At 39.4% G+C, this 14524-nt stretch overlaps 1 protein-coding gene across 3 annotated transcripts in view; it reads left to right on the plus strand.

The window, feature by feature from the left end:
- Positions 1 to 14524, plus strand: part of dgkb (diacylglycerol kinase, beta) — a 738504-nt gene that overhangs the window by 239060 nt on the left and 484920 nt on the right. For all 3 annotated transcript variants that reach the window (XM_072251979.1, XM_072251978.1, XM_072251977.1), the window contains 2 exons: positions 640 to 728; positions 827 to 943. In XM_072251979.1, the coding sequence (XP_072108080.1) occupies positions 640 to 728; positions 827 to 943 (206 nt within the window). The remainder of the gene's footprint in view (positions 1 to 639; positions 729 to 826; positions 944 to 14524) is intronic.

Here is a 14524-nt window from a genome sequence, read left to right on the forward strand (position 1 = left end):
GTCAGCCTTCTAATGATATAATATGCTAGCTAATGTGTAAACCAGGGTTATATTCCCTGGTATTTAATGGGTAAAGGTCTCTTCTTTGATTGAGAAGCTGGAATTTTGAAAGGAATTGAGAGGATAATTGCTGAAGCCTTCACTATTTGTTTGCAAACCTTGGTCATTGTGGCAGAGCGTTGAAATTAAAGCTGAACCATTCAAAAGAGAAGCTAAGAAATATTTCTTTCTACAAAGTCTGATATAATTAAGATAATAACTATTAAATTTCATTTAATAAAAACCAGGTCATTAGATTTTTACCAGTCAAGAGCATTTTAAAGTAAACTGAAACAAAGCAAACAAATAGAGTTTGGTAATAGATCAGTCAGGAAATCACTGAGTGGTGGATGGACTCAAACTGGTTAAATGATGACTCCTTTCTACTTTTTTCAGCCGTAACTATTAATAGCAACATATTGGCTAGAGATTCTTCCTGAAGTGCAGTGGAAATAAACATCCATGCTTGATATTTTCTCTTCAGGCACAGACAGGGATTAAATATCAATTATAATAATGAAAATATGACACTTTTAATTATTTTGCCTTACGTTTGAAAGGTCACGTTAATTTTATTGACCCATGTTTTTAATTTTGTAGTCTGCAAGTATACTGTACATGAACGCTGTGTGTCCAGAGCTCTTCCCTCCTGCATCAACACCTATGTCAAGTCAAAAAAGAATGCAACTGTGAGCTGCCCTTTTACTTATCTGTGAATTGCATTGGATTTACATTATAGACAAAATGTATTTTCTAGACAAATTACATACATATTTGCTTCCTTTAGGTAATGCATCACTTCTGGGTGGAAGGAAACTGTCCAAAGAAATGTAACAAATGCCATAAAACCATCAAGTGTTATCAGGGTCTTACAGGCCTTCATTGTGTATGGTGTCAAATCACTGTAAGTATTTGCAGCTGTAGCAATCCGCAGATATTGAATGCTAGCCGTACTTATAAAGGACATCCCAACAGAGAAACTTCCTTTCTAGGTTGCCCTATTTTGAATGTGAATACGCAGCAAAATCTCATATTGCAGCATTGTACTCTGTAATGTTACATAATATAATGTCATATAATTAATTCAACTTCTGATTTGGAAGCAAATTTGCTACCACGTACAAATTTAATTCTGCTTTGACGTGGCTTTATACGTTAGTTAAAACTGAATCATGCAATGCTGGTAGCAAATAACTCCACTTGTTTCAGCAGTGTTAATGACTTTGCTATAATATTTGAAGAGGATTTTCATGCATTTAAATCTGTTTGATACCAATATTGTGGAACATGGTTTGAAGTAGCTATCCATGTTAATTCAATCAGAACTAATTTGAACTACTGTCAACGTAATTTCCACTAAATGAGACTACTGTCTCATTGATATTGTGGAATGAAATGATGACTATAGTTTAATATTATGCTTCAGGTATGAAAAAAAAAGTCAATTTTAGTTGCTGTGAGTCATAATATTATGTTTGCTCAAGTAAGTTGTGAATTTATTACTTGTAAATATTAAATATCTCCCCTTTATTGAGATGTTTTAAATAATGAACATATCTATCTAGTTTATGAATACTGATTCCAAATAGGTTCTCTGTTTTCCGTTTCACTCTGTCATGCCATCTAAATACTCCTTTCATCTTTATCTGTTGTATAATTTATTTGTATTCTCTATTGTGTACAATGCAATATCATGAGAATAAGCAGTCAATCTACTCTGGGAGTTTAGTTATTGACTAAATCCTGGCAGTTGCATGAGGGCAGCACACTCAGCAGAACGCTGAATAACCACTGGAGTTGCCTAATGCCCTGATGATTCTCCTCTTTCACTCAAAGCTGAATAGAGCAAGTTAACATCAGTATATTTATGAGCTTTGAGTGAAAGAGCAGAATGAGGGGACAAATGAGCCTGAGTAATTATTCCTCAAAATATGAAGCTAAGTTTGTGGAACCAACAGAACACTCCCTCCCCCCACCTTGCATCACCCAACAAGTATTAGGTTGTGGGTAGGTTAGTACAGATCAACCTTTAAACAAAACACATTTGCAACACCAGCACGAGAACAAACAAAGAATATCGTCTTGTGAAGATGGTGCAGAAATAATGTGTGCATAATTATGTACATTAAATTCCAACATTCAGCCTATCAAGTTTTATTACTCTGATGGTGTGATTTTAAAACTGGAAACATAGAACATAGAACAGTACCTCACAGGAACAGACTAGATATCAAAGTAAAGCTCTATAGTATTATCACATAGTGTTGAAAATGGTGGTGGACAAGGAGATGAACATTTTGGTATTATCATTCCAACCATGTTGAAGGCCAGATTGTTTGTACAGATGATAGGTCTCAATCTCAGTGCTGGTCAATGTTCTTAGCTGAATGTGCACAATATATGTTTCCTCAGTATTCTCCCAAGGATCCACTTTCCCATGAGCTAGCCAATTTAATTCACTCAGTCCTGATACAAGTTTTGACCCAAAATGTTAACAATTCTTTTCCTCCACAGATGCTGCTTGACCTACTGAGTTCCTCCTACTGATTGTTTGTTGCTCGTCAACTCACTCTGTAAATGATAAAGTGGCAGAATCCACCAAATATAATATAATACTACAAATAGAATGCTAAAGATCTGTGTACAAATATTTGGCAGACCTTTTTGCAGGAATTTCTCATGCAGGACTGAAGTCATTAGCTAGCTGACAATTCGCCACATGTGTTCAATTTACAAAAATGCAAGACTGATCTAATTCAGCCAGTTCTGCTTTATTAGATTTCTTCTAATCATTACCAGAGTGATGAAGATGTAATCAATAGTGACACACGATAATAATTTGCTCATTGAAGCTTAGTTCATGTTCTGCAAGATTGTCTCAATTACTGATCACTTTACAACCTTGATCAAGAAGTGGATGCATGCACACACGTTGAAGAAGAGATGAAGTTGTCATCTTCAATATTCAGATAATATTCCCACAAAACTAAAAGGCTGCAAGAAAGTGGTGCATATCATGTGCATATCATAAGATCAAATGAAATGCCTGATGAGTATAAAAAATGCAAGCGATCACGAGAGAAAGCACAAGGGCTAGGAGTAGACATGATGTTGGTCTGGCAAAAAAAGTTAAGGAGTATTCCAAGGATATGTTGGATATAGTAATAGTAAGAGCAAAAGGCACAAAATTGGTCCTTCTGAAGATCAGTGTGGTTATCTAGCATGGAGCAGAAAGAAATAGTGGAGGTTGTAAATGATTTTTGCATCTGTGTATTCATTTGGGAGATAGAAACAGAGGTTACAGAGCTGAAGCAAAAGATTAGTGGTCTCATGGATCAGATCCACATTAAAGAGAAGGTGCTGTTTGTCTTGAGGTGGATAAGGATGGTTAACTTCCTAGTACTGATGAGGTGTCACCTCAGATATTTTGGGAGGCTAATACAGAAATTGACTATCAACTGGAAAGATATCAATAAGCTTGAAGAAGTGCCAAGAAAATTTACAAGGATGCTGCCAGAATTTGAGAACCTGAGTTATGAAAAAAAAGTTGAATAGGTTAGGATTTTATTCCTTGGAGCACACGTGAAAGAGATGAGATCTTACAGAGCTCTACAAAATTATGAGAGGTGTTGATAGAGTGAATGCAGGCAGGTGTTTCCCCTCAGGTTGGGTGGGAATAGCACTAGAAGCCACAGGTTTGGGGTGAAAGGTGAAATATTCAGAAGGAATATGAGAGGGTGCTACTTCGTTTAGTGGCAATAGTCATTGTCATAGTCATAGTCATAGTCATACTTCATTGATCCCGGGGGAAACTGGTTTTCGTTACAGTTGCACCATAAATAATTAAATAGTAATAATAAAATCATAAATAGTTAAATAGTAATATGTAAATTATGCCTGGAAATAAGTCCAGGTCCAGCCTATTGGCTTAGGATGTCTGACCCTCCAAGGAAGGAGTTGTAAAGTTTGATGGCCACAGGCAGGAATGACTTCCTATGATGCTCTGTGTTGCATCTCGGTGGAATGAGTCTCTGGTTGAATGTACTCCTGTGCCCAACCAGTACATTATGTAGTGGATGGGAGACGTTGTCCAGATGGCATGCAACTTGGACAGCATCCTCTTTTCAGACACCACCATCAGAGAGTCCAGTTCCATCCCCACAACATCACTGGCCTTACGAATGAGTTTGTTGATTCTTTTGGTCTCTGCTACCTTCAGCCTGCTGCCCCAGCACACAGCAGCAAACATGATAGCACTGGCCACCACAGACTCGTAGAACATCCTCAGCATCGTCCAGCAGATGTTAAAGGACCTCAGTCTCCTCAGGAAATAGAGATGGCTCTGACCCTTCTTGTAGACAGCCTCAGTGTTCTTTGACCAGTCCAGTTTATTGTCAGTTTGTATCCCCAGGTAATTGTAATCCTTCACCATGTCCACACTGACCCCCTGGATGGAACCAGGGGTCGCCGGTACCTTAGCTCTCCTCAGGTCTACCACCAGCTCCTTAGTCATTTTCACATTAAGCTGCAGATAATTCTGCTCACACCATGTGACAAATTTTCCTACTGTAGCCCTGTACTCAGCCTCATCTCCCTTGCTGATGCATCCAACTATGGCAGAGTCATCCGAAAACTTCTGAAGGTGACAAGACTCTGTGCAGTAGTTGAAGTCCGAGGTGTAAATGGTGAAGAGAAAGGGAGACAAGACAGTCCCCTGTGGAGCCCCAGTGCTGCTGATCACTCTGTCGGACACACACTGTTGCAAGCACACATACTGTGGTCTGCCAGTCAGGTAATCAAGAATCCATGACATCAGGAGAGCATCCACCTGCATTGCTGTCAGCTTCTCCCCCAGCAGAGCAGGGCGGATGGTGTTGAACGCACTGGAGAAGTCAAAAAACATGACCCTCACAGTGCTCGCTGGCTTGTCCAGGTGGGCGTAGACACGGTTCAGCAGGTAGGTGATGACATCCTCAACTCCTAGTTGGGGCTGGTAGGTGAACTGGAGGGGATTTAAGTGTGGCCTGACTATAGGCTGGAACAGCTCCAGAACAAGTCTCTCCAGGGTCTTCATGATGTGGGAGGTCAATGCCACCGGTCTGTAGTCATTGAGGCCACTGGGGCGCGGCATCTTCGGCACAGGGACAAGGCAGGACGTCTTCCACAGCACAGGAACCCACCGGAGCCTCAGGCTCAGGTTGAAGACAATGTGATTGCGGAACAAACTGCCACAGGAAGTGGAAGTGGAAGATGTGGATTTAATTGTAACATTTAAGAGACATTTGGATAGATATGTGGATGAAATAGATTCAGAGGAATATGGTCCAGGTGCACATAAATGGGACGAATTATAATTTTAGGTCAGAATCGACTGAGGAGGACTGAGTGGTCTGTATCTGTACTGTAGTATTCTCTGGTTCCATGACCAAGGAGATTGGATTAATCAGGCTGGAGTCACCACTGTTAAGCAGGAAAATGATGATTGTGTAGGTGACAATACTAAAGCTTGGTTGAATTAATTTTGTGCCTACTCTAATCACAAGCAAGAGAAAATCTGCAGATGCTGGAAATCCAAGCAACACACACAAAGTGCTGGAGGAACTCAGCAGGCCAGGCAGCATCTAGGAAAAAAAGTACAATTGACTTTCCTGGCTGAAACAAAACTCAATAGTTTAGTCCCTTCATCACTCATCTTCCTGTTGAGGAAGTATAACCACCTCCAAGCATCTTCTTAAATTGAAGTGTAATCTCTGTTGCAATGTGGGTAAGTATGGCAGGCAGTTCCTCCAAATTATTTTTGGCCATTGGCTTTTGCCTATCTCGGTAATTTTCAAACTAACAATGCTAGGATTCTGCGAATCTGAACTAAAGCAAATGGTGGCTCACGCATAGTGTTTATGACATTCTCTACCTTCAGAGCTGCACACATGGCTCTCTTTATAGTACAATGAAGACATGATCATCTGTAGCATAATAATTTCAATATGTTTTCATACCATGGTCTAGTTCTTGTGTCAAAATACTTCCTTTTGTTGCTGATTGATCACCTGTGTAAATGGGATACTTAATAAATGGAACAGATTATGAATCTTTATTAAATCCAGATTGTTCCTAATTTAGAGTTTAGTGTCCATCTATTTAAGTTTTACCATTCATTACATCTGACCAGCTATTACTTTTTGCATAGCAAAATCAACTTTAATTCTTAGACTTTGTCACCATGCATAGTTTCTGTTTGGTAACATAGTCTTTTAACTGCACACCCAGTATTAGCAAATTATGAGCAGAAGTAGGTCACTTTACTCCCTAAATCTGCTCCAACATTTAATAAGATTGTGGCTGAAGTGACTATAACCTAAGCATCACTCAGCATTCCAGCTTACCCATGGTAACCTTATATCCTCTTGCTGATTAACTACTGTGCCTGTCTAACCCAATCTTAAACATATTCAAGCACTCAGTTTCCTGCATTCTTTGAAATACCTATTAGGATTTTATATATTTCAATTGCCCCAGGTAGAGCAGGCTCAAAGGACTGAATGGCATTTGTGGTTACTTCTTTATCAAATTCATTTCTGAAAAATGTCTGTGAGTGGATGTTAGATGAAGTTTGTTTTGTTCTTGGATTTGCTATCATCAGCGGTCAAGTAATAAGTTTTCAGATGCAAAAAGTGATCAGCAACCAGAAAGCTGGTGAAGCCAGGAGGTCCAAGTCATAAATTCTGCCAGCAGTGGGAGTTACATGATAATTAAGGACAAAGCACTAGACCATCAGAAAGACGATTGGACTGAAAGCCAGCCTATTTTAAAAGTGTTTCTCCTCTCAAAGTTCAAAGTTAAAAGTAAATTTATTATCAAAGTACATACAGTATATGTCACCAAATACAACTCTGAGATTCATTTCTTTGCAGGCATTCTCAATAAATCGACAATAGAATAATAACAATCATTGAATCAGTGAAAGAGCACACCATCTTGGGCATTTGGTGCAAAAGATAACAAACTGTGCAAATTCTACAAGAAAGCAATAGTAATAATAAATAAGCAAAAACTATTGACAACATGCAATGAAGAGTCTTTGAAAGTGAGTCTATAGGTTGTAGGAATATCTCAATAATGTGGTAAGTGAAGTTGAGTGTTGTTACCCCTGTGGCTCAAGAGCCTGATAGCTGGTGTGTGTTGGGGGGGGGGGCGGGAGGCAGTGGTAATATCTGTTCCTGAACCTGGTAGTGCGAGTCTGAAGCTCCCAAACCTTTTCCCTGATGGCAGCACTGAGAAGAGAGCATGACCTGGGTGGTGGGGTCCCTGAAGATGGATGCTGCTTTCATGCAACAGTGTTTCACGTAGATGTCGATGTAGCTCTTTAAGGCTCTGGTCAGGCCACACTTGGAGTACTGTGTCCAGTTCTGGTCACCTCACTATAGGAAGGATGTGGAAGCATTGGAAAGGGTACAGAGGAGATTTACCAGGATGCTGCCTGGTTTAGAGAGTATGGATTATGATCATAGATTAAGGGAGCTAGAGCTTTACTCTTCGGAGAGAAGGAGGATGAGAGGAGTCATGATAGAGGTATACAAGATATTAGGAGGAATAGATAGAGTGGACAGCCAGCGCCTCTTCCCCAGGGCACCACTGCTCAATACAAGGGGACATGGCTTTAAGGTAAGGGGTGGGAAGGTCAAGGGGGATATTAGAGGAAGGTTTTTACTCAGAGAGTGGTTGGTGCATCGAATGCACTGCCTGAGTCAGTGGTGGAGGCAGATACACTAGTGAAATTTAAGAGACTACTAGACAGGTATATGGAGGAATTTAAGGTGGGGGGTTATATGGGAGGCAGGGTCTAATGGTTGGCACAACATTGTGGGCTGAAAGGCCTGTACTGTGCTGTACTATTCTATGTTCTATGTTCGATGTGCTCCATGGTGGGGACGGCTTTACATAATGATGGACTGGGTGGTATCTACTAATTTTTGTTGGATTTTCCATTCAACAGCACTGATACTTCTATGCCAGGCTGAGGTGCAGCCAGTTAATATACTCTCCACTACACATCTATAGAAGTTTGTCAAAGTTTTAAATGTCATGCCAAATCTTCGCAAACTCCTAAGAAAGTAGAGGTCCTGTTGTGTTTTCTTCATAATTGCGCTTACATGCTCGGCTCAGGACAGATCTTCTGAAATGTTAACACTGAAGAATTTAAAGTTGCTGACTCTTTCCACCTCTGATCCTCCAATAAGGACTGGCTCATGGACCTCTGGTTTTCTCCTCCTAAAGTCAATAATCAGTTCTTGCTAACCTTGAGTAAGAGGTTGTTGTTGTGGCACCACTCAATCAGATCGTCAATCTCCCTCCTATATGCTGATTTGTCACCACCTTTGGTTCAGCCACGACTGTGGTGTTGGCAGTAAACTTGAATGTGGCATTGGTGCTGTACTTACCCAGACAGTCATAAGTGTAAAGCAAGTAGTGCAGGGGGTTAACACACAACCTTTTGCTGCTGGAGACTGTGGAGAAAAGATTGTTGCCAACCTGAATTGGCTGGGGTCTTCAAGTGAGGGAATTGTGGATCCAATTGCAAAAGGATGTATTGAGGCCAAGGTCTTGAAGCTTATTGATTAGTTTTGAGAAGGTGATGGTATTGAATGCCGAGATGTAGTTGATAAAGGGCATCCTGATGTATGCACCTTTGCTGTCTGGATGTTTCTGAGGTTGAGTGAGGAGTCAATGGGATGACATCTGCTGTGGACCTGTTGCTCTAGTCGGCAAATTGGAGTGGATCCAAGTCTTCTCAGGCTCAAGTTGATATGTTACCAACTTCTCAAAACACTTCATCACTATAAAGCAAATCAACTTAGATTTATTGCATCTTTTTTCGATGATCAAAAACCAGCATGGATTAAAATAGAACTAGACAAGATAGGAGAAAATAAACCTGAAGATTTTATATATAAATGGGAATCTAAATGGATACGGGAAAAGAAAGAATCTTCTATATTAACACATTTGATTGATCTATGGAATAAGATAAATGTTGATAAGGAAACACAGAAATCTCTATTAGCAAGGAGACCTTTGTTCCAAAACAGACTTATTCCTTTTACAATGGATAATCAACTTTTATATAATTGGTACCAAAAAGGGATTAAATTTATAGGAGACTGTTTTGAGCGAGGTATATTGATGTCATTTGAACAATTAAAGGATAAATATAAAATATCTAATAATACTTTCTTTTGTTACTTTCAATTAAGGGCTTACTTAATAGGTAAGCTGGGTCAAACAATGTTTTTGCCAAAGCCTAATGAAATTGAAATTTTAATTCAAAAAGGGAAAATTAAAAAATTTATTTCTTGTATGTATAGTTTGATTCAAGAACAGACAATTAAACAAGGAATCCATAAGTCAAAGCAAAAATGGGAAACAGATCTGAATATTAATATTGTTGAAACAAATTGGTCAAGACTTTGTCTTGACAGTATGACAAATACAATAAATGTTCACCTTAGATTAGTACAATATAATTTTTTACACCAATTATATATTACACCACAAAAAATAAATAGATTAAATTCAAATCTATCTGATAAATGTTTTCGGTGTAATCAAGAAATTGGTACTTTTTTACATTCTACTTGGTCTTGTTTTAAAATTCAACCCTTTTGGATAAATTTAAGAGTCTTATTGGAACAAATTACTGGATTTCAACTTCCACATAACCCTGTATTATTTCTATTAGGTGATATTGAAGGGATAAAAATGAAACTTAAATTGAATAAATATCAGAAAGAATTTATAAAAATTGCATTGGCAGTAGCTAAGAAGACTATAGCAGTTACTTGGAAATCTGATTCGTATTTAAGTATGGATGGTTGGAATAATGAAATGGCTAGTTCTATTCCACTTGAAAAAAATTACTTATAATTTAAGAGATAAATATGTAACATTTTTGAATATTTGGCGCCCTTATTTACAAAAGATAGGATGGCATATTTAAGTGCTCCGATAAAGATTTTGGTTACTTGAGGAAAGTAACGAATAATTATACCAAATTTATTTTGAATCCCATGGAGCATGTGGAAACCTTCCAATAACCAGGCGGTTCTTTTCTTTTTTTTCTCTTTCTTTCTTTTTAGGTAGGACTATATATGGGGGGAGAGGGTTAAGGGGAGGGGGGAATGGGTAGATTTTATCTTTTCATGTATTCTTTTTGAAAAAATAAAAATTATATTAAAAAAACACTTCATCACTGTAGACATAACTGCAACTAGATAATAGTCATTGAGGGAGGGTACTACATTCTTCTTAGGCACTAGTATGTGAAATCCTCTTGAGGCGGGTGGATACCTCCGGTTGCCAAAGTGAGAGATGGAAGATTTCAGTAAACACTCCAGCCAGTTGAACAGCACAGATCTTTAATATTTGACCAGGTGCCCCATATAGGCTTTAAGTGGGTTCTCCCTCCTGGTGGCTAATTGCATGTAGGCCTCAAAGACTGAAATCACAGGTTCATCAGGGGCTTTGGGAGTTTGTGATGGTTCCTGCATGTTTTGATGGTCAATGTGAGCGTAGAAGACATTGAGCTCAGCTGGAAGTGAAGCCCTGCTGTCGTCTATGTCTCTTGATTTAACTTTATAAAAGGTGATAGCATTCAAGCCTTGCCAGAATGGTCGAGAATCCTTTGTTGATTTCTCTCTTATGACTGCTGAGCGCAAATCTTAGGCAGGGGCAGAAAACCAGATGGTCTGCTCTTTTCTTTTCTGTAAGTATTAATCTGAAATCTGCAAATGAGATAGGGGTTGGGTAGGGACCTTTTTGTACTTTTGTGGAAAGCAGATAGGGTTTGATCAGAGATCCAACCATTGCAACAAAAAGAAGTGGCTCAGAATACTGCATTACCTCACCCCGGCTAAGTATTTTGAACTAATGTCATAATGAAGAAAGTCTTGTTTAAAATTCACATCTTTGGAAATGAATGTCATTATAAAAGAACATCTTCATATCTGGCTTCAAATTAAGTTGTAATCCTTGTTCAAACAGGCAAATGCTTTGCGTTTTGTGTTTGCTCGTAACTGGCTTTTACTAAATGCTAAATGTCATGCCTAAACTCTGATATTAGGATCTCACAGTGACTGGATTTATTAGTACCAGCGTTGGGGTAGAGCAGCTTTGGAACTACTCAACCGACAGAAATTCAGGCGTGTGGTATTTACAGTGCAGTGTTTATTTCCGAGTTGCAAAGACACAAGGCTCACGTCATTTTTCTATATAATGTCTACCCATCATCTCTCCCAAACGACATCTGGTATTCAAAAGAGCATGCGACCGTTTTGAGTTCTTTGAGAGTTCGTTATTTACTGTGCTAGTTACCAAATGGAAATTGAAGTCGGGTCCAGGCAAAATGACTGTTTGGCTTGATCATCATGCATAAAAAACCTAAGTTAGTTTAGTGCACTGCAGGACTGAAGGATGAAACTGAGAGCCTGCTGTTTAATGAATCTGGAATTAGCATCTGATTTCTTCCATATCCCAAAGAGCTTGGCACACTTCCCACAGTCCATCATGCTTTACTTTAATGTAAGAATTTGATAATTTTATTGCTAAATCTGCATGCTGTCAAGTTACAGAGCTGCTATTTATCATTGAATTTCAATGGCTCATTGAGGTACGTTGATTTAATGTTGTATTGCCTGGTGAGCATTAATTAGCATACAAGTAGCCTCACCATTGGGGTTGGGAATTAGTGTGACAAATGTATGAGATTACAGTGCCACTGAATTGCACCACAATGAGGCCTTGGACTCCTTGGTAAATTAACCCTATTTGGGATTTAATTTCCTGTTGCTAAGTTACCTGTGGTAAGTGAACTTTTCTGCATAAAATATATCACTCCTGTTAGGGGTCAGGCACTTGATTTTAGACTTTGTTTTTAATCTAATTTGTAAAAAAACCTCTTCTCTCAGCCTAGTTATTTAATGAAAGCAGGCTGTATTTAAGAATCAATTACAGGGTCTGTTTTTCTGACTACAGACCTCTTTATTTTTCATGTGAGGTAATATTGGCAATAATTATTAATACTGTAAAGACAAGTATTAATTATTTAAAATTATAGTGTTTCTCTTGGCCAATGAGCCTGGTGTGTGATTCAAAGATTTGTTTCCAAACCTTTTTCAACAAAGAGGATGTGCATGTTCAACCATATTGGCTCTGCATTTTGTTGCTTAGTAACCTGCAGACTTTGGTGAAGCTTAATGTGGCTATTTTGCTTTGTATTTTCTTTTACGCAGAATATACATACTTTGAAAGGATAACTTGCAAATATTAGGGAACTTGGATATTTTTGAGCAAAGGATGGAAGTGTGTGTGTGTGTGTGTGTGTGTGTGTGTGTGTGTGTGTGTGTGTGTGTGTGTCAAAGAGAGGGGTAAAAACAGGGTGGATTCCTACTCCTTTTTTTAAACTGACTTTAACGCTCTTCAGGTACTTTTGATACCTTCTTCGGTTGTAAAACTGCTTGAGGAAAGGCCCAAAGCTTCAGCCAAAAATTGTGACTATATGGTTTATATGCAAGATTTTATGGGAACTTCTGGCAATACTGAGCAATAACTATCATTTCCCAGACCTCTTCGGCTATAGTTGTGATGCAGAAGACTGAAAAACTGCAATATATTTAAAAAGAATGAAAGGGATTGAGAAAGTACTTATTAACCAGTCAGGATATTGTTGCTGGGTAAATTATTTTAAGAACTCTTAAGTACAGTATAACAGATATCCCACCCTGCAAAAACTCATTTCAGGGAGGTAGCACCACCATTTCAGGAAGGTAGCACCCCCGCCCCCTGCAACCCCATATCCCCTCCCCCCCAGTCGACCCCCAAGGGTGTATGTAATACTTTGTTTAGTGATTTTGTCTAATCTGTAAACCAAGTTGGGTATATGCAGCAAATGTGACATGAAAATATGTACTTATATTATCATGTTTATTCTATTACAACTTTAAGCAAGTCTACAGGGAGTTTGGCCTCATCACGTAGGACATCAATAGCGTAGTTCCTTGGCAGCCAGCCAGCTATTTTAAATCAGGGGTCCCCAACCCTTTTTGCACCGCGGACCAGTTTAATATTGACAATATTCTTGCGGACCGGCCGACCCCTGGGGTGGGGGGGGGGGGGGGGCGGTGGTGGGCGGTGATGTTAAACACGACCGGAATATAGGTGATAAGTCAACTATAAGTTACTTGTAAGTGGCTATTACAATCAATTTCATTTCTAAAAGGGTTTATCTGACAAATCTAAAATTAAACACACCGCATGTTTTCCTTGCTGTGTGAACGTAGTGATAAGTCAATTATAACAGTGGTCCCAAACCTCTAGGCCATGAAGAATGCAGCGGTAGCCAGAACGCAACCAGCACATCTTTAAGAAGAAAGCCGAAATAAACAAGCTAATTAATTAGGTGCCGCCCGGCACATAAATGTTAGCCCAGATCAGAGACGACGGAATTGGCAATCGCCTGTGATCTGGGCTGACATTTATATGCCGGGCAGCACCTAATTAATTAGCTTGTTTATTTCGACTTTTTTCTTAAAGATGTGCTGGGTGCGTTCTGGCCACCGCTGTATTCTTCGTGGCCCGGGATGGGGACCACTGAATTATAAGTCACTTATAAGTCAATAGCATCATAACATTTTAAGTAACGTTTGGATATTAAACACACAGCACATATTTTCCTCGTATGAACATATAAAATCATTGCAACACACCAATATTGCTGAATCAGTGGGAGCCCTGGGCTTGTTTTCCTGCAACAACACGGTCCTATCGAGGGGTGATGGGAGACAGTGATACTCGAAGGGGGTTCCTTATGTCCAGTCTATTCCGCAATTTAGTTTTCGTTGCATTCATTGCAGAAAACTCCGCTTCGCAGAAATACGTTTTCAGTGTTTTCGTGGCTATCTCAGGATAATTAGCCTTGACTTCGATCCAGAATGCCAGCGGAGATGTTATGTCAAACATACTTTTCGGCCCACCGTCATTTGCAAGCTCGAGGAAATGATCTTTTTCCCGCGCTGACATGGATGATTCACCGGGGACATTCACAAATGGGTCACGGACCCATTCCTTTGCACGTTTTGGGTCACTGATGACCTAGCGTGCATTAAAATTCAACAGTGCGTGACAGGGAATGAGGAAAGGTGCAGCTGACTCATATCGTTTCATATCGCCAAATCATAATGTTTCCTCGTGGCCTGGTGGTTGGGGACCACTCTTAGCACGAAGAGAGACCAATCAGGATGCTTGTTCTCCCTCTCCCTCTCCCTCTCAAAAAATCTATTTCCGGGATATTGTATATAACTTCTGGGTGTCAGGGAGCCACTATCAATATGCAGGAGCCTCCTGGAACTTCAGGGAGAGGTGGGATGTCTGGTATAAATCATCATTTAAAAAGATGCAGGTTAATCAGGAGAAATCAGCTTGGGTTTACAAAGGA

Source organism: Mobula birostris, chromosome 3 (genome assembly GCF_030028105.1).
Source record: "Mobula birostris isolate sMobBir1 chromosome 3, sMobBir1.hap1, whole genome shotgun sequence".
Taxonomy (NCBI): domain Eukaryota; kingdom Metazoa; phylum Chordata; class Chondrichthyes; order Myliobatiformes; family Myliobatidae; genus Mobula; species Mobula birostris.